The sequence below is a fragment of the Trachypithecus francoisi genome, unplaced genomic scaffold (genome assembly GCF_009764315.1).
Source record: "Trachypithecus francoisi isolate TF-2019V2 unplaced genomic scaffold, Tfra_2.0 Contig01714, whole genome shotgun sequence".
NCBI lineage: Eukaryota > Metazoa > Chordata > Mammalia > Primates > Cercopithecidae > Trachypithecus > Trachypithecus francoisi.
In genome coordinates, this window is record NW_022681451.1 from 271431 (window position 1) to 292029 (window position 20599).

A 20599-nucleotide genomic window follows, 5' to 3' on the forward strand; every position below is an offset into this window, starting at 1 on the left:
CTCTCCTTCACCAAAGACCACGGCTCGGCAGAGGGCAAAGGTGGGAAGGCCGGTTTCATGCCACGACGGCACATGGGAGGGGGATCTGGAGCGTTCTGAAGCAGGGGATGGGGTGCTCGGTTTACGAAGCTGACCTCCGGGGTCTACAGCACTTTATACAGAACTGTGGTCCTGGCCAGGCGCAGGGGCTCACGCCTGTCATCCCAGTACTTTGGGAGGCCGAGGTGGGCAGATCACCTGAGGTCAGGATTTAGAGACCATCCTGACCAACATAGAGAAACCCTGTCTCTACTAAAAACACACACACAGACACACAAAAAAATTGGTTCTTTAAAAGGCCAGGAGCAGTGGCTCATGCCTGTCATCCCAGCACTTTGGGAGGCCGAGGCAGGTGGATCACGAGGTCAAGAGTTTGAGACCAGCCTGACCAACGTGGTGAAACCCCGTCTCTACTAAAAATACAAAAATTAGCCGGGTGTGGTGGTGCGTGCCTGTCATCCCAGCTACTTGGGAGGCTGAGGCAGGAGAATCGCTTGAACCCAGGAGGCAGAGATTGCAGTGAGCCCAGACTGTGCCACTGAACTCCAGCCTGGGTGACAGAGTGAGACTCTGCCTCAAAAAGAAAAAAACAAAAACAAAACAAAACAAAAACACCCAAAACCCAAAAACCAAAAAAACTCTGGTCCTTCAATCAACAAAAATCAGAAAACAGGGGGCTCTTGTCTCCAGGGATCCTGGATGCCTTCATGACGTCATTCATGAAACAGACTTAGGGGGTGATGGAGGGAATGAGCCATCAGACTCTTCTGGGCATTGCAAAAAAAAAAAAAAAAAAGCTCCTTCTGCTGTCCAGACAAAAAACAACAAAACAAACGAACAAACAGAAAAACAAAAACAAAGAAAAAAGTGCATTACAGGGACATCATTCTTCCAGGAGCCTTCATCTGTCTCTAGTGGCCATATCTGGGCCTGTCCCTACCTTAAGTGAAGACATTACCTTGTGAAATTCCTTCTCCTGGCTCATCCTGGCTCAAAAGCTCCCCCACTGAGCACCTTGTGACCCGCACCCCTGCCTGCCAGAGAACAACCCCTTTTGACTGTAATTTTCCTTTATCTACCCAAATCCTGTAAAACAGCCCCACCCCATCTCCCTTCGATGACTCTCTTTTTTTTTTTTCTTTTTGAGACGGAGTCTCGCTCAGTCGCCCAGGCTGGAGTGCAGTGGCCGGATCTCAGCTCACTGCAAGCTCCGCCTCCCGGGTTTACGCCATTCTCCTGCCTCAGCCTCCCGAGTAGCTGGGACTACAGGCGCCCGCCACCTCGCCTGGCTAGTTTTTTTGTATTTTTTAGTAGAGACGGGGTTTCACCGTGTTCGCCAGGATGGTCTTGATCTCCTGACCTCGTGATCCGCCCGTCTCGGCCTCCCAAGGTGCTGGGATGACAGGCGTGAGCCACTGTACCGGCCCGATGACTTTCTTTTCAGACTCAGTCCGCCTGCACCCAGGTGGTTAAAAAGCTTTATTGCTCACACACACACACACACACACACACACACACACACAGAGCACTCCCTGGGATCCAGCCTGGGGCACAGCGGGCCTCCCGAAATGACCCACCCGGGAACCAGCACATTGCACTGGTCCACATCACAGTTCCAGGATGTCAGAGTGGATTCAGTGCGTGTCTGCATTGGTTGGGGCTGTTGAAATGAATTCCTAGAAACTGGGAACTGAACACAAGTTTATCCTCCTCCAATCCTGGAGACCAGAAATTTGAGATCCAGGTGTCTCAGGGCCACACTCCCTGGAAAGCTCTAGGGGAGGCTCCTTCCTGCCTCTCCCAGCTCCTGGGGGCTCCAGGTGTCCCTGGGCTTGTGGCCGCATCACTCCAGTCTCTGCCTCCGTCTCCACGTGGCCTCCTCCTCTTGTCAGTGTCTCCTCTTCCGTCTCTCATAGGAACACTGGATGGGGCCCATTGTAAATGCAGGATGGCCTCGCCTGACTTCGTTACATTTGTAAAGAGCCGATTTTCAAACACGGTCCCATGCTGATGTTCCGGGTGGACACGGGTTTTGGGAAGGATTGAATTCATTGCTAAGCCATCTCTGTTTTCCTTCCACGGTGATGATGGCAGGAGAGAGGCACCAACAGAGGGCCTCTGAACAGCAAGCAGCTTTGGCCTCCATCGGTGTCCCCAGTGCACAGAAAGGGAGGGGCTGGGCATCCGAGGCCACCCACTGTGGAGATGCAGAGACCCTGGGCAGATGGCCGGCTCTCCCATTCCCGCCTCCAGAACGGTCTTTCTCATCCAAGAGAGCCAGGAGTCCAATGCCCTGTGATGTTCGGACGCCCGTGGGGACACAGAGCTCTTCTTTACCCTAAACCAGCTCAGGTATTGGGGCTGGTGCAGGCATGTCCCGTGCAGAAGAAGAAAGACAAACACGCAGCCTGCTCACCACCCACGCAGCATGGAGGGGGCCCAGCGACTGACACGCAGCATGGAGGGGGCCCAGCGACCCACACCCCTGCATGTTCCTGGGGTCCACACCTGCGTCCGGTGCTTGATCTCCAAACGGTCTGACGGGTCAGGCCCGTTGCCTGCTCCCCGGACTCCAGATGGACTCGCCGGGGAGGGGAAAACGGCGCAGACAATGGGCAGAAGGCGGGGAACTCCGGAATCAAGCTGCACCCTTGGGTTGGAATGGGCTCCATCTCACGGAGCCTCCTTTCCACACCTGGGCCTCCGAGGTCCTCGTCCTGAGTCAGGGAGGCCTGATGGTGTTCCAGGGATCTGGTGGGACCTCCTTTCCTATCAGGGATTCACAGAAGCAGAACAGGGGTGGGGGGGCCCTCCAAGCCAGGGCGGAACAACCGTGCCAAAAATCACCGTGGTCAGCTCCAGGGTGGGGGGGTGGGATGGGGCAGGGAGGGGACGTGGGGAACACGGGGGTAGTTGACTTGCAGGAACCTCAGGTGCTCCCGGAGTCATCAGAGATGAAGTAATACATTTGTCCTTGTGCCTCTGAAGGAAGAATTCCAACCACAACCACCACAGTGGCCCTGAGTGAAATCAACAGCAATTTCGGTGGGCACCGCGCTAGGGAGACCAGCACCTCTGGGGGAGAATAGAGAAGGCCAGAACCACAGCTAAGGGACGATGTCAGCAAGGAGAGGAGGAGCTGGGAATGGGGCTGGCAGGTCGCCCAGGGAGGATATCCAGAAATCCAGTGGCAGAGGGAGTGGGGCTGGTTAAATGTCCATGCTCAGGGACCCACAGGTATGAGGAGTGTCTAAGGAGCTCGGGGGTGGACACCCCGGCTCTACTAAAAAAAAAAAATACAAAAATTAGCCGGGCATGGTGGCACACGCGGTCTGGTGCATGGCACAGAGAGGTAGAGGCCCCCTCTGCAGCGTACCAGAGCGCCTTGTGCCCCGCTGGGCTTTGCTGATTTCTCCACCCTCAGTGAAACGTGGAGACCCTCACGGGTGCCTCTGCAGTGCCTGGGAGAAACGCAGCTGTTCTCCCTGAACCTCTGGCACGGTGGCCTCTCCATGCGCCCCTGGCTCTCCAAGCTGCACCCCGGGGAACTCAGAACTCACTCTCCTGCCTCATGAGGCCGGGCCTGGGGGCTCCCTCCAGCCCGTCGGGGTGCGCACCGGCCTCCGAGCGCAAGGACGTGGTCCTGGCAGAGAAGAGGCTCTCGCGGCGCGTGTCCAGGGGGTCTCTGGACACCCCACGGCAGCCCAAATATTCCCGCAGGCGCAGCTGGAATTCCCGGGAGGCAAAGTAATACACAAACGGGTCCAGACAGTTGTTGAGACAGCTGAGACACAGTGTGAGCTTGTAGACGTGGTAGTAACTCTTGCCATAGAACAGGCGACCCACGATGTGCGCCAGGAGCACGAAGTTGTTGGGGGCGAAGCAGGTGACGAAGGCCAGCAGGACCACCACGGCCAGGCCCACCGCGCGCCTCCGCTGCTCCCGGCCGTGCGCCTCCTCCGTGCGTAACAGCTTGAGGATGGTGGCCGTGTAACAGGCCACGGTGACCACGAAGGGGATGAGGAACAGCAGGATGAAGATGGTGAAGAGGAACACGGCCCACATGGCCACGCTGGGGAGCATGGTCCACTTGAGCACATCGAAGCAGGTGACGATGCCCAGCGCGTGCACCGGGTAGGTGAGGTCGGTGCGCGCCAGCGGGGACAGGGCGGTCAGGAGCAGCAGCCAGGTGCCGGCACACGCGGCCACCGCGTAACGCCGACGGCGCCAGCGCTTGGAGCTGAGCGGGTACAGGACCCCCAGGAAGCGCTCCACGCTGATGCATGTCATGGTGAGGATGCTGGAGTACATGTTGGCGTAAAAGGCCACGGTGACCACGTTGCACAGCAGCACCCCGAACACCCAGTGGTTGCGATTGCAATGGTAGTAGATTTGGAAAGGCAGCACGCTGGCCAGCATCAGGTCCGTGACGCTCAGGTTGATCATGAAGATGACCGACGGGGATTTGGGCCCGATGCGGCGGCACAGGACCCACAGGGAGAAAAGGTTACCCGGGATGCTGACCAGCGCCACCAGCGAGTACACCACGGGCAGGGCCACTGCGATCGTCGGGTTCCGCAGCATCTGCAGGGTCGCGTTGTCCGGGCCGGTGCTGTTCGGGACCTGCATCCTGGAGGGGTCCTCACCCGGGCTCTGCAAGGGAAGGGTGCGCGGCTCAGGGGCGCAGGTGGGGAGGTGGCTGCCAGGGGGGCTCCTGCGCGTCGCTCCCCGGGGACCAAGGAGGGCGGGGAAATGCGTTAGCCACGCTCCCTGTCTCCTCCATCCCTCCCGCCCTTCCTCCCTCCTTCCCTCTCCTCCTTCTTTTCCTGCCTGTCTGCTTCGTTTCTTCACCCTCTGTCATTTTCTTCTTTCCTCTCTTCTCCCCTTTCTTCTTCCTGCCTCCTCCCTCCTCCTTTCTCTCCCTCCCTCCTACCTTCTCTTCTTCCCTCCTTCCTTCCTTCCCTTCCTTTCTCCCCTTCCCTCCCTTCTTCCCACCCTTCCTTCCCTCACTCCCTCCCTTCCTTCTCTGCTTTCTTCCTTCCTTCCATCCTTCCTTCCTTCCCTCCTTCCTTCTTTCCCTCTCTTCCTCCCTTTCTCCCTTCCTACCTGCCATCTTTCCTCTTTCTCCTCTTTCCTTCCTTCCCTCCCATCCTTTCTTCTCTTCCCTCCCTGCTTCCTTCATTCCTTCCTTCCCTCCCTCCTTCCTCCTTTCCCTCCTCCCTTCCTTCTCTCCTTCCTCCCTTTCTCCCTTCCTTCCTACCTTCCTTCCTACCTTCCTTCTGTCTTTCCTGTTTCTCCTCTCTTCTTCCTTCCCTCCCTCCTTTCTTTCCTCCTTCCCTCCCATCCTTCCTTCCTTCCCTCCCTCCCTTGTTCCTTCCTTCCTTCCCTCCCTCCCTTTCCTCCCTTCCTTCCCTCCCTCCCTTCCTTTCTTCCCTCTTTCCTTCCATCTTTCCTGTTTCTCCTGTCTCCTTCCTTTCCTCCCTCCGCCTTTCCTCCCTTCCCTCCTCATTTCCTTCCTTCCCTCCCTCCTTCGTCCCTTTCTCCCTTCCTTCCTTCCTTCTTTTTTTCTCCTCTCTCCTTCCTTCCCTCCCTCCTTTCTTTCCTCCTTCCCTCCCATCCTTCCTTCTCTTCCCTCCCTCCTTCATTCCTTCTTTCCCCCTCACTCTCTCCTCCCTCCCTCCCTCCCTCCCTCCCTCCCTCCCCCCTCCCTTCCCTCCCCTCCCTCCCTCCCCTCCTTCCTTGGATCAGGGAGGTCATTGGAGACCTTGGTCCACGTCACAGGCTGAGACTCGTAGCAGATCCAGAGTGGGGCCTGTGGCGACCACGGGCAGGTTGAACGTTCGTTGTACAGACCTCACGCCTCCCTCACCGTCCCCCATGGATGGAAACCACAAAGGGACCGTCAGCCCTTTGGGTGTTCATCGTTTCATTTCAGGGACCTTCCTCCCACAAAGCATCTAGCGGCAGAAAACCATCCGAGCGCCGGGAGACCTCCAGCGTCTTTCTAGCTTTCACACCCGTCAGCCCCAGGCTCCACCCTGCTCTTTCTTCCTCCAGAGGAGACCTGTGACTTCTTACCAACTGCTGCACGAACAGCTTCCTCAAACTGGTTTTCAAATGGCCCAGAGCTTTCATTTCAGTTTCAGGGAGAAGTTCTGTGGCCTGCCCGGACGTGCCCAGGTGTGAAACCTACGGTTATGCATGCGTCAGCACCGCCCCCCACGGCCAGCTGGGCACCTCCGGCCACCTATGGCTTCAGGAGAAAAAGCAGACCCTTCCTTCTTGAGGTGCCGCCTGCTGTGGCCATGGGGGGGGAACGTCTGGAAGGAGAGACGCTTGAGCCATGAACTGCTGATGAAAAATGTGTCTGTCGAAAGGACACTATAACTGGAAACAGCCCTGGAATTGTTCTTTTGTTTTTGTTTTATGGAGATGGGGTCTTGCTATGTTGCCCAGGCTGGAGGGCAGTGGTGCAAATGTAACTCACTGCAGCCTCCAATGCCTGGCCTCAAGCAATCCTCCTGCCTCAGCCTCCTGAGTAGCTGGGTCTACAGGTGCATGCCACCATGCCCAGCTAATATTTTTATTTTTGATAGACATGGGGTTTTGCTATATTGCCCAGGCTGGGCTCAAACTCCTGGCTTCAAGCAATCCTCCTGAGTAGCTGGGTCTACAGGTGCATGCCACCATACCCAGCTAATATTTTTATTTTTGGTAGACATGGGGTTTTGCCATGTTGCCCAAGCTGGTCTCAAACTTCTGGCATCAAGGAATCCTCCTGCCTTAGCCTCCTGAGTAGCTGGGACTACAGGTGCGTGCCGCCATGCCCAGCTATTTTTTATTTTTTGTAGACATGGGGTTTTACTATCTTGCCCAGGCTGGTCTCAAACTCCTGGCTTCGAGCAGTCCTCCTGCCTTAGCTTCCTGAGTAGCTGGGACTACAGGTGAGAGTACCACTATGCACAGCTAATATTTTTATTTTTTGTAGACATGCGGTTGTGCTATGTTGCCCAGGTTGGTCTCAAACTCCTGGCTTCAAGCAATCCTCCTGAGTAGCTGGGACTACAGGTGCATGCCGCCATGCCCAGCTAATATTTTTATTTTTGGTAGACATGGGGTTTTGCTACGTTGCCCAGGCTGGTCTCAAACTCCTGGCTTCAAGCAATCCTCCTGCCTCGGCCTCCCAAAGTGTTGGGATTACAGGCCTGAGCCACCACACCTGGGCTGGAATTTGTGGCTTTAACTCTCCAGGGAGGCAGCTGTGCCTCGCACACATTGAACCATCACGTGCTGTTGGAAGTCCTGCCATGGCGGCCTCACGCAGCCACCCTCCTGTCTGTACCTGTGTGGTCTGACCATCCAGCAAGCAGTCCCTTCGCAGCCAGCTGTGTTGTAATTTCGGGTCTGTCCCCTGTGGCCACTGGACAGCCCCCAGGGAAGACAGCCAGGCAGGACTGCTGAGCAACACGGGTGATTAATCAAGAAATTATCTCTAACTGTCACCAGCTGCCCTCACACAAGAGGCACCACCGGCTTGCGGTTTGGGTCCCGCCGAGGCTGGGGCGGCAGGATGGAAATTTTACAAAATGAGCACAACGGTTGCTCTTGGTGGTGTCTGGCCTGCAGAAGTGGCTTTCCAGAAATATCTGGGCACTGAATGGTCTGAAGCAACGGACCGACCACAGGTGGGCGCTCAGGGGCTGCAAGTTGGACCCTCTTTTTCTTTTCTTTTCTTTTTTTTTTTTTTTTGGCACTCTGTCACCCAGGCTGGGGTGCAGTGGCGTGATCTCCGCTCACTGCAACCTCTGCCTCTCGAGTTCAAATGATTCTCCTGCCTCAGCCTCCCGAGGAGCTGGGACTAGAGGCGCCCGCCACCCCGCCTGGCTAACTTTTGTATTTTGAGTAGAGACGGGGTTTTACCATGTTAGCCAGGCTGGTCTTGAACTCCTGACCTCAGGAGATCCAATGGCCTCGGCCTCCCAAAGTGCTGGGATGACAGGCGTGAGCCACCATGCCCGGCCAGGTTGGACCCTTTTTCTTACGCTTTGCAGGAAAATGCATACCTGTCTGGCAGCAATGCATCCAGGAACGTTTCTTGCCTGTTGAGGGTCTGTATCTCTCCCAGCCCTCTCATTTATTTCTTCTAAAAACAGCTTTACCAGCCTGGCGCGGTGGCTCACACCTATAATCCCAGCACTTTGGGAGGCCGAGGCGGGTGGATCACCTGAGGTCAGGAGATCGAGACCATCCTGGCTAACATGGTGAAACCCCATCTCTACTAAAAAATAACACAAAAAAATTAGCGCGGTGGCAGGTGACTGTAGTCCCAGCTACTCCGGAGGCTGAGGCGGGAGAATCGCTTGAACCGGGGTGGGGGGCAGAGGTTGCAGTGAGCCGAGATCACACCACTGCACTCAAGCCTGGGCCACAAAAGCGAAACTCCGTCTCAAAACAAAACAACACAATGCAAAACAAAAACCCTTGAGAACCCCACAACTGTCGATCCTGTTGTTTCCTGTCCTTAGCCCCTGTCAACCTCAAATCTGCTTCTGGTCTCTGTGGATTTGCCTATTCTAGACATTTTATAAGAAGAAAATTCGACAATATGTGATCTTTTGTGTCCAGCCTCTGTCCCCGAGCCTGGGGTCTTCAAAGTTCATCCACACAGCAGTCTGTGTCAGAGCTTAAGTCCTCCTAGTGGCTGCAAAATAGTCCATTGTGTGGGCATATAGACACCATGGAATACGATGCAGCCATCAAAATGGATGAGTTCATGTCCTTTGCAGGGACATGGATGCAGCTGGAAACCACCGTTCTCAGCAAACTATCACAAGAACAGAAAACCAAACACCGTATGTTCTCACTCATAGGTGGGAACTGAACAATGAGATCACTTGGACTCGGGAAGGGGAACATCACACACTGGGGCCTGTTGTGGGGAGGGGGGAGGGATAGCATTAGGAGATATACCTCATGTAAGTGACCAGTTAATGGGTGCAGCACACCAACATGGCACATGGATACCTATGTAACAAACCTGTACGTTGTGCACCTGTACCCTAGAACTTAAAGTATAATAATAAAAAAAAGAAGAAATGTAAGCCCATAATGAGATATATGTGCTTTGCAATGGTAAGAGTCTATGAATTAATATAAAACATGCTTTTTTTAATCAGAAATGGTTATTAAAATTTTATGAAAGTCCTTTTCAGCATCTATGAAAATAATCACATTTTTCTTTAGGTCTATTAATGTGGTAACATGAATATTTTAATTATCTATTCCCTCAGTTGTCAAATACCATCATTTGTATAACCAGGTCTTTTAAAAAACTAGCTTTTGGGGGGCAAAATACAAATATTATTTATATAAATAAAAAAATTGTCCACTGTATGGATAGACAAATTCTGTGTATTCATCCTCTGTGGACGGACATTTTGGTTCTTTCTGATTTTTTTTTTTTTTATTGAGACGGAGTCTTGCTCTGTTGCTCAGGCTGGAGTGCAGTGGCGCGATCTCAGCTCATGGCAACCTCCGCCTCCCGGGTTCAAGCGATTCTCCTGCCTCAGCCTCCTGGGTAGCTGGGGCTACAGGAACCCGCCACCACACCTGGCTAATTTTTTTTGGAATTTTTTTTTTCTTTTTGAGACGGAGTTTCACTCTTTTTGCCCAGGCTGGAGTGCAGTGGTGTGATCACAGCTCATTGCAACCTCCGCCTCCCGGATTCAAGCAATTCTCCTGCCTCAGCCTCCCGAGTAGCTGGGGCTACAGGCTCCCGCCACCACACCCAGCTAATTTTTGTATTTTTAGTACAGAAGGGGTTTCACCGTGTTAGCCAGGATGGTTGCGAACTGCTGACCTCAGGTGATCCACCCTCCTCGGCCTCCCAAAGTGCTGGGATTGCAGACGTGAGCCATCGTGCCCAGCCCTTTTTTTTTTTTTTTGTAATTTTAGTAGTGATGGGGTTTCATCATGTTGGCCAGGCTGGTCTCAAACTCCTGACCTCACATGATCCGCCCACCTCAGCCTCCCAAAATGCTGGGATGACAGGTGTGAGCCACCGCGCCCGGCGTGTTCCTGATTCTTGGAGATGCTCTCCCCTAATTCCCAGCCCTGGGAACCCCTTTCTGAAGGGTTCAGATGCAGAGAGCAGGAATCCTACAGTCTTGTTCAGGGTGGACCTTACAGGATTGGGATGTGAAAGAGACAAGAAGCAGCCCCTCATTGGCAGCAGGGATGGCATGCTGGTGACAGACCCTTTTGGACAGCTGCTGTCTTCTAGCTACAACAACCCCTCTTTCCTGAGTGTTGGGGGCTCTCCCCAAGTACTGAGCACACAGGGGAGCGAGAGGGCCCAGCCCTAAGGAGTCACAAGCCAGCCCCACGCTTGTCATCTGCTCTCCTTTCTGGGTTTCTGGGGTGTTTGCACCACCCAGTTTGTGGTTCTTTTGATAGGGCTGCCTCGGGAGGCCCTAAACGCCCAAAGCAGCAAATGGCACTTTGTTGGAGCTGTGGTGCTGGAAGACAATCAAAACGGATGCTGGCTTGAATTACCTACTTTGATCACATAGGAGGAAGTTGTCGTGGACCACACCCTGCACGATACTCTCGTTATTATGGCCATTCCTTGCTTAGAAATAGGGTCTGTGTCTATGTCATTCCTGAAGTCAAAAATGCGGTCATAATAGAGTAGTGAGAGGCCCTCATAGAATTCACTGGTGTCCTTAGGAGAAAGAGAAATTTAGGCACAGACACAGAGAGAAGGCATGGGAAGATGAAGACAGAGATGAGAGTGGGTCGATGGGTAGATGGGTGAATACATGCATGGATGGGTGGGTGGATGGATGGCTAGATGCATAGATGGGTGGATGCATGGGTACATAGGTGGGTGGATGGATGGATGGATGGATGAATGGGTGGCTGAGTGGATGAGTGTCTGGGTGGGCAGATGGATGAGTGGATGGATGGATGGATGGATGGATGGATGGATGGAGTGCATGGAAGGGTGGGTGGGTGGCAGGGTGAATGTGTGGATGAATGGTGGGTGGGTGGTGGGTGGATGGGTGGATGGATCAGTATTTAAGTGAATGGATGTGTGGCTGGATGAATTGACGGGTTGATGGGTAGATGGATGGGAAGATGTATAGATGAGTAGGTGGATGGGTGGATGGATGGGTGAGTGGGTGGATGGGTGGGTGGATGGATGATGAATGGATGGGGATGGGTAGATGGATGGGTGGGTGGATAGATGGTGGGTGGGTTTGTGAATGGATGAGTGAGCGAGTGGGTGGGTGGATGGGTGGATGGATGATTGTGAATGGATGAGTGAGTGGGTGGGTGGATGGGTGGATGGATGGATGGATGGATGAATGGGTGGCTGAGTGGATGAGTGTCTGGGTGGGCAGATGGATGAGTGGATGGATGGATGATGGATGGATGGATGGATGGAGTGCATGGAAGGGTGGGTGGGTGGCAGGGTGAATGTGTGGATGAATGGTGGGTGGGTGGGTGGGTGGATGGGTGGATGGATCAGTATTTAAGTGAATGGATGTGTGGCTGGATGAATTGACGGGTTGATGGGTAGATGGATGGGAAGATGTATAGATGAGTAGGTGGATGGGTGGATGGATGGGTGAGTGGGTGGATGGGTGGGTGGATGGATGAGAATGGATGGGGATGGGTAGATGGATGGGTGGGTGGATAGATGGTGGGTGGTTTGTGAATGGATGAGTGAGCGAGTGGGTGGGTGGATGGGTGGATGGATGATTGTGAATGGATGAGTGAGTGGGTGGGTGGGTGGATGGATGGATGGATAGATCTGTATTTAGACAGCTGGATGTGTGGGTGGATGAATTGATGGGTTGGTGGGTAGATGGATGGGAAGATGTATAGATGAGTAGGTGGATGGATGGATGGGTGGATAGATGGATGACTGGGTGGATGGGTGGGTGGATGGATGATAAAGGGATGGGGATGGGTAGATGGATGGGTGGGTGGATAGATGGTGGGTGGGTTTGTGAATGGATGAGTGAGTGGGTGGGTGGATAGATGGTGGGTGGGTTTGTGAATGGATGAGTGAGTGGGTGGGTGGATAGATGGTGGGTGGGTTTGTGAATGGATGAGTGAGGGGGTGGATGGGTGGATGGGTGGATGGATGGATCAGTATTTAGGTGAATGGATGTGTGGGTGGATGAATTGATGGGTTGGTGGGTAGATGGATGGGAAGATGTATAGATGAGTAGGTGGATGGATGGATGGGTGGATAGATGGATGACTGGGTGGATGGGTGGGTGGGTGGATGGATGATAAAGGGATGGGGATGGGTAGATGGATGGGTGGGTGGATAGATGGTGGGTGGGTTTGTGAATGGATGAGTGAGTGGGTAGGTGGATGGGTGGATGGATGATTGTGAATGGATGAGTGAGTGGGTGGGTGGATAGATGGTGGATGGATGATTGTGAATGGATGAGTGAGTGAGTGGGTGGGTGGATGGGTGGATGGATGGTTGTGAATGGATGAGTGAGGGGGTGGATGGGTGGATGGATGGATGGATGGATCAGTATTTAGGTGAATGGATGTGTGGGTGGATGAATTGATGGGTTGGTGGGTAGATGGATGGGAAGATGTATAGATGAGTAGGTGGATGGATGGATGGGTGGATAGATGGATGACTGGGTGGATGGGTGGGTGGATGGATGATAAATGGATGGGGATGGGTAGATGGATGGGTGGGTGGATAGATGGTGGGTGGGTTTGTGAATGGATGAGTGAGTGGGTAGGTGGATGGGTGGATGGATGATTGTGAATGGATGAGTGAGTGGGTGGGTGGATAGATGGTGGATGGATGATTGTGAATGGATGAGTGAGTGAGTGGGTGGGTGGATGGGTGGATGGATGGTTGTGAATGGATGAGTGAGGGGGTGGATGGGTGGATGGATGGATGGATGGATCAGTATTTAGGTGAATGGATGTGTGGGTGGATGAATTGATGGGTTGGTGGGTAGATGGATGGGAAGATATATAGATGAGTAGGTGGATGGATGGATGGGTGGATAGATGGATGACTGGGTGGATGGGTGGGTGGATGGATGATAAATGGATGGGGATGGGTAGATGGATGGGTGGGTGGATAGATGGTGGGTGGGTTTGTGAATGGATGAGTGAGTGGGTGGGTGGATAGACGGTGGGTGGGTTTGTGAATGGATGAGTGAGTGGGTGGGTGGATGGGTGGATGGATGGTTGTGAATGGATGAGTGAGGGGGTGGATGGGTGGATGGATGGATGGATGGATCAGTATTTAAGTGAATGGATATGTGGGTGGATGAATTGATGGGTTGATGGGTAGATGGATGGGAAGATGTATAGATGAGTAGGTGGATGGGTGGGTGGAGGGATGGGTGGATAGATGGATGAGTGGGTGGATGGGTGGGTGGATCGATGATGAATGGATGGGGATGCATAGATGGATGGGTGGGTGGAAGGGTGGATGAATGATGGGTGCATTTGTGAATGGATGAGTGAGTGAGTGGGTGGATGGGTAGATGGATGGATCAGTATTTAGGTGAATGGGAAGAATCCAGCTTTGGGACATCTCCCATGACCAGGTTGTTCAGGATTTTACAATGTGGTCTCAGGGTCACTGTTAGTGCACCCAGACGTGTTTGAGCAAGAGTCCTTGATATCGATTTAGAAATATAATGGGTCGGCCGGGCGCAGTGGATCACACCTGTAATCCCAGCACTTTGGGAGGCCGAGGCAGGTGGATCACTAGGTCAGGAGATCAAGACCATCCTGGCTAACACAGTGAAACCCTGTCTCTACTAAAAATACAACAACAACAACAACAATTAGCCGGGCGAGGTGGCGGGCGCCTGTAGTCCCAGCTACTTGGGAGGCTGAGGCAGGAGAATGGCATGAACCAGGGAGGTGGAGCTGGCAGTCTGCCGAGATCGTGCCACTGCACTCCAGCCTGGGCGGCAGAGCGAGACTCCGTCTCAGAAAAAAAAAAAAGAAATATAATGGGTCATGTAGATGTTTGAGAAGTAGCTGAGGGTGACCGATGCCAGGTCTAGAAGAACAAGGGTCACACCTAAAAGGCTTCCCTCAGCCTCAAGAATAGTTGGAAATGTCGGAGACATCTCTGGTTGTCACAACTTAAGGAAGGATGCTACTAGGATCTCGTGGGTGGAGCCCAGGGTTGGCGCTCAACACCCTACCGTGCACAGGAGGGCCCCACCACAGAGAACCATCCAGCCTCAAATATCTACAGTGCTGAGGATGACAACCTGGCCTGAGCATAAGAAATTCACCATTGGCCCGGTGCGGTGGCTCACGCCTGTAATCTCAGCACTTTGGGAGGCTGAGGTGGGTGGATCACCTGAGGTCAGGAGTTTGAGACCAGCTTGGCCAACATGGTGAAGCCCCATCTCTACTAAAAATACAAAAATTAGACAGGCGTGTTGGCGGGCACCTGTAATCCTAGCTACTCAGGAGGCTGAGGCAGGAGAATCGCTTGAACCCGGGAGGCAGAGGTTACAGTGAGCTGAGATTGTGCCACTGCACTCCAGCCTGGGTGACAGAGTGAGATTCTATCTCAAAAAAAAAAAAAAGAAAGAAAGAAATTCACCATCTATCTATCCATGAATCCATTTGTCTATCAATCCCCTGTCATCCATCCATCATCTATTGTCTGTCTATATCAATTATCTATCAATCAGCCAATCATCTTGCAACCAATGATCTATCATCTATCTATATCGTCTATCAATCAATCAATCATCTATCAGTCTTCTATCAATTACTTATCTATCTAGCAATCATATCTATCATGTATCAATTATAAATCAATCATCTTTCTACAGATCTGTCGTCTATCCATATCCATTACCTACCAACCGATTATCTATTAATTACATCTACTTATCATCTGTGTATCAGTTATCTAACAATCACATATATGTGCTCATCAATCATCTATCAATTATTTATCTATGCATCAATTATCTATCCATTCAATGGTTTGCAAATGTGAATGATTTAGGTATGATAATCGGGAAGATGCTCCTGGCATCTGGTGGGTAGATTCCAGGGACACTGCTCAACACCCCACAGTACACAGGATGGCCCCACCATGGAGGATGATCTGGCGTGAAATGTCAGCAGTGCCGAGGCTGAGAAACCTGCCCTCAGGCAACTGTGTGACAAGAACAGTCTTCAGCCAACACACAGAGCTCAGGAGTACTTTCCAAAGAACATCTGCAAGAGACTTTCAGGGAGAGAAAGGACCCCAGGGAGAGGGTCCTAGCAAGGAGCTGGTGTCACGGAAAGGGACAGTGGTCTCATCATGGTTAGTGACTAGCTGTGGATGAAGAACGATTCCTTAAAACGCCTGCACGTGCCCCTCATTGTCTTGCCGTCATGGACCTCCCACTCCATCATAAAGGAGGAGACCTGGTCTTCAGGAAGACATAAGGAACATGGGCTAAAACATCTCTTGGTCCCTGGGCTGGAGTGGGGTCAGACGTCAGAGCTGTGGCCAGAAGCAATGACAAAGAGAAGTTCTTGATTCCTCTGGAACCTTCCTTTGGTATCTCCTGTTTCCAATCCTACGCATTTCTCTGTATGATGGACACCAATGCTTTTAAAATGAAAATGGCACTTGCAGGGGTGTGTGTGTGTGTGTGTGTGTGGTGTGTGTGTGTGTGTAGGCACAGCAGGGAAGCAGAAATTATGACCAACATATCTTTTGCAAACAGGGATCCCATAACCAGAGAGATTGCAGAAGGCAGACTGTAGATAAGAGATTGCAGAGAGGTTGTAGGGTGACAGACAGGTGCTTTTGGGAGGGAGGAAGTAGGAAGAAATTGGAGGTTTTCAGTATGGGAAGCTGAAGTGACACAGGTATTATTTATTTATTTATGTATTTATTTATGAGACAGAGTCTTGCTCTGTCGCCCAGGCTGGAGTGCAGTGGTGCGATCTTGGCTCACTGCAACCTCTGCCTCCCGGGTTCAAGCGATTCTCCTGCCTCAGTCTCCTGAGTAGCTGGGATTACAGACACCTGCCACCACGCCTGGCTAATTTTTGTATTTTTAATAGAGATGGCGTTTCAACATGTTGGTCAGGCTGGTCTTGAACTCCTGACCTCATGATCCGCCCTCCTCGGCCTCCCAAAGTGCTGGTATTGCAGGTGTGAGCCACTGCACCTGGCACAGGTTTCTTTTTATGTGACCATAGATAGCAGGCGCTGGGAAAACAGAGAGGCTAGGTGGTGGGCTCAGGGTGCAAAGACTATCATGGAATATACCAGAAGCCTCCCGCCCCCTGCTGTCTGCCTTTCCAGTGGTCCCTTCCCACTGAACTGCAACTTATCCTAATAAAACCAGGGTTCATACCACCCCTTCCAGGCATGTTCCCAAGTCCCCTCACCCACAGAAGCAGATGCAACCTCTTCTGAACTTCCAAACACCACTGAGTTTTCAACTTTGGTTTAATGTTTAGACCTTCCAATTACAGAACACATACACACCTTGTTATGAGTAAAAGAATAAAGGGAAATAGAGAGCTCTGTATTCATGTTTGTCTTCATATCTTTCCCCTCCAGTTCCCACTCCCCTTCAGAAGTAACCTCTGGGAGCTCCTTTGCTCTGGAGCCTCCTTCCAGACACAAGTGAGTTTTATTTATTTATTTATTTATTTATTTTTATTTATTTTTGAGACGGAGTCTCGCTCTGCCGCCCAGGCTGGAGTGCTGTGGCCAGATCTCAGCTCACTGCAAGCTCCGCCTCCCGGGTTCACGCCATTCTCCTGCCTCAGCCTCCCGAGTAGCTGGGACTACAGGCGCCCGCCACCTCGCCCGGCTAATTTTTTTGTATTTTTTAGTAGAGACGGGGTTTCACCGTGTTAGCCAGGAGGGTCTCGATCTCCTGACCTCGTGATCCACCCGTCTCGGCCTCCCAAAGTGCTGGGATTACAGGCTTGAGCCACCGCGCCCGGCGTGAGTTTTATTTTTCTGGTAGGACATACACCCGTCACCACCTTTGTGAATGTCTTGCGGTGTCTCTAACCATATGCTCCACAGTGAGAGGATTTGGATGGATCAATTCTGCTTCAGCCTGTGCTTACACACCCTCCTCTGTAAGTATTTTTGTGCATACCTGTGAGAACATTTTCTAGGATAGATTTCTAGGAGAAGAATGGCTGATGTGAAGGGTGTGCATATTTTAAATTGAATGCCTGTATTAGAAAGGAAGTAAGATCTAAAATCAATGATTTCAGTTTCCACCTCAGGAAACTAGAAAAAGAAGAGCAAATTAAATCTAATGGAAGAAGAAATAAATAAATCATAAATAATGGATTAGAGGATAAATCAATGAATTTGAAAACAGAAAATTCATAAAGGACAGAAATCAGTGGAACTGAAAACAGCAAGTCAATAGGCAAAAATCAACAAAACCATAGGCTTGTTCTTTGAAATAGCAATCAATGAGACTAACAAGCTTCTGGCCAGGCTAACAACAACAACAAAGAGTGAGAACACAAGTTACTAATACTGCAAATGAAAGAGGAGACACCACTACAGATCCCACGGACATTCAAAAGCTCGTAAAGAAATATTATACACAATTCTGTGCCCATAAAATCGATCACCTAGATGAAAAGAACAAAAGGACACAATCTGACAACTCACACAACAGGAAATAGCCAATCTGAGTAAGCCTATATCTCTTAAAGAAATTGAATCAATAATTTAATAACCTTCCCAAACAAAAGGCTCCAGGCCCCGATGGGTTTACTGATGCATTTTCCCCAACATTGAAGGAAGAAATTATATTGACTCTCTACAATTCCTTCCAGAAGATAGAAACAGAGGCAGTATCACCAAATAGTTCCCCCAGTAAATTGCACCAATAGGTGCTTGCAGCTAATAGACAAGGGCAACGCTCATTCTCATACCTTCATCAACAAGGGTGACAGCAATTTGCCTGAAGGGTGAGAGGTTTCAACTTATATTTTCATCACAGCAACAGAGGTTGACATGTTTCTTTCTTTCTTTTTTTTTTTTTTTCTGGCTGAGTCAGAGTTTCCCTCTGTCACCCGAGCTGGAGTGCAGTGGCATGACCTTGGCTCAAAGAAGCTTTGCGCCTCCCAGGTTCAAGCAGTTCTCCCACCTCAGCCTCCTGAGTAGCTGGGATTACAGGTGTGCTCCACCACACCAGCTAATTCTTGTAATTATTATTATTATTTTTTGAGATGGAGCCTCAATGTGTCGCCCAGGCTGGAGTGCAGTGGTGCGATCTTGGCTCACTGCAAGCTCCGCCTCCTGGGTTCACACCATTCTTCTGCCTCGGCCTCCAAGTAGCTGGGACTACAGGCGCCCGCCACCATGCCCGACTAGTTTTTTGTATTTTTAGTAGAGATGGGGTTTCACTGTATTAGCCAGGATGGTCTCAATCTCCTGACCTTGTGATCTGCCTGCCTTGGCCTCCCAAAGTGCTGAGATTACAGGTGTAAGCCACCGTACCTGGCCAATTCTTGTATTTTTAATAGTGATGGGGTTTCACCATGTTGGTCAGGCTGGTCTCGAACTCCTGACCTCAGCTAATCTGCCCACCTCGACCTCCCAAAGTGCTGGGATGACAGGCATGAACCCCTGTGCCCAGACAGGCTGGCATGTTTCTACATTGATTGACCACGGGTGTCCTTTTTGGGACATGACTTTGTTAGACATTATCTGCTGGGCCTTTTGACTCTGTCTTGTTAATGGGATGGTCATAAATATGTGCACGTCACAGGAACTGATTATATTTGTGTGATGGTCATAAATATGTGCACGTCACAGGAACTGATTATATTTGTGTGGTTTTATTTCTAGGCACTCTATGCTTAAATCTAGGTGTCTTTTAGCGAATACGCCACTGTCCTTTTTTTTGGTTGTTGAGACAGTTTCACATGGTCACCCAGGCTGGAGTGCAGCGGTGCCATCTCACCTGGGCTCCAATGATCCGCCCTCCTTGGCCTCTCAAAGTGTTGGGATTACAGGCATTCGCTAACAGACCTCAATATAAAACACAAAACTAGAAAAATTCTAGAAGATAGTAGAGAAAAGAATCTAATTGATCTCAGGTCTGGTGATGATGACTTTTTAGGCACCACAACAAAGGCAGCATCTGGGAAAGAAATGATTGAAAAGTTGGACTTTGTTCATGTTAAAAATGTCTGGTCTGAGCCGGGTGCAGTGGCTCATGCCTGTAATCCCAGCACTTTGGGAGGCCAAGGCGGGCAGATCACCTGAGGTCAGGAGTTCGAGACCAGCCTGGCCAACGTGGCAAAACTCCGTCTCTACTAAAAATGTAAAAATTAGCCAGGTATGGTGGCATGTGCCTGTAGTGCCAGCTACTTGGGAGGCTGAGGCAGGAGAATCGCTTGAATCCTGGAGGGAGAGGTTGCAGTGAGCCGAGATTGCACCACTGCACTCCAGCCTGAGCAACAGAATGAGACTCTGTCTCAAAAATAATAATAATAAAGCCAAAAGCGTCTGGTCTGCAAAAGACACTGAATGGAATGAGAAGTCACAGGCATGAAGAAGATATTTTCAAAACACGTACCTGGTAATCAGTATGTGGTCAGGTGCAGCGGCTCACGCCTGTAATTCCAGCACTTGGGGAGGCCTAGACAGGAGAAACGCTTGAGCTCAGGAGTTTGAAAGCAGCATGGGCCACAAAGTGAGAGCTTGTCTGTCTCACGCCTGTAATCCCAGCACTTTGGGAGGCCAAGGTGGTAGATCATGAGGTCAGGAGTTGGAGACCAGTTTGGTTAACATGGAGAAACCTCGTCTCCATTAAAAACACAAAAATGAGCTGGGCATGGTGGCGGGCGAATGTTATCCCAGCTTCTCAGGAGGCTGAGGCAGGAGAATTGCTTGAACCGAGGAGGCAGAGGTTGCAGTGAGCTGAGATTGCACTACTGCACTCCAGCCTGGGCGACAGAGTGAGACTCCGTCATAAAGAAAAAAAAAAAAATGACGGAGCTTGTCTATACAAACAATTTAAAAATATTAGCTGGGCATGGTGGCGTGTACACCTGGAGTCCCAGCTACACAGGGGACTGAGACAGAAGGATCTCTTGAGGCCTGGAGGTTGAGGCTGCAGTGAACAATCATTGTACCACAGCCGCCCCCGGCCCCCAGCTTGGTTGACAGAGCAAGGCCCTGGCTCAAACGAAAAAAAAAAAAAAAAAAGATGAGTTCATGTCCTTCGCAGGGACATAGATGAAGCTGGAAGCCATCATTCTCAGAAACTAAGAGAGGAACAGAGAACCAAACACCGCATGTTCTCACTCATAAGTGGGAGTTGAACAATGAGAACACAGGGACACAGGAACATTGTACACTGGGGCCTGTCGGGGGGTGGGGGCAAGAGGAGGGAGAGCGTTAGGAGAAATACCTAATGTACACGACAGGTTGACAGGTGCAGCAAACCATCATGGCACGTGGACACCTGTGCAACAAACCTGCACGTTCTGCACATATATCCCAGAACTTTATAATAAAAATTTTTAA

The 20599-nt window shown here is 51.3% G+C and overlaps 1 protein-coding gene across 6 annotated transcripts in view; it reads right to left on the reverse strand.

Moving 5' to 3' along the window:
• Positions 1 to 1464: 1464 nt before the first annotated feature.
• The window catches only part of P2RY8 (P2Y receptor family member 8), a 70270-nt gene continuing 51135 nt past the window's right edge, over positions 1465 to 20599 (reverse strand). For 3 of the 6 annotated variants that reach the window (XM_033199349.1, XM_033199339.1, XM_033199358.1), the window contains 2 exons: positions 2517 to 4766; positions 1465 to 2485 (listed from right to left, as the gene is read on the reverse strand). In XM_033199349.1, coding sequence (XP_033055240.1) covers positions 3589 to 4668 — 1080 coding nt within the window. In that variant the 5' untranslated portion in view covers positions 4669 to 4766 and the 3' untranslated portion in view covers positions 1465 to 2485; positions 2517 to 3588. Of the gene's footprint in view, positions 2486 to 2507; positions 4767 to 20599 lie in introns of those variants that run through there. The other 3 variants (XM_033199378.1, XM_033199368.1, XM_033199387.1) reach the window with 2 other exon arrangements.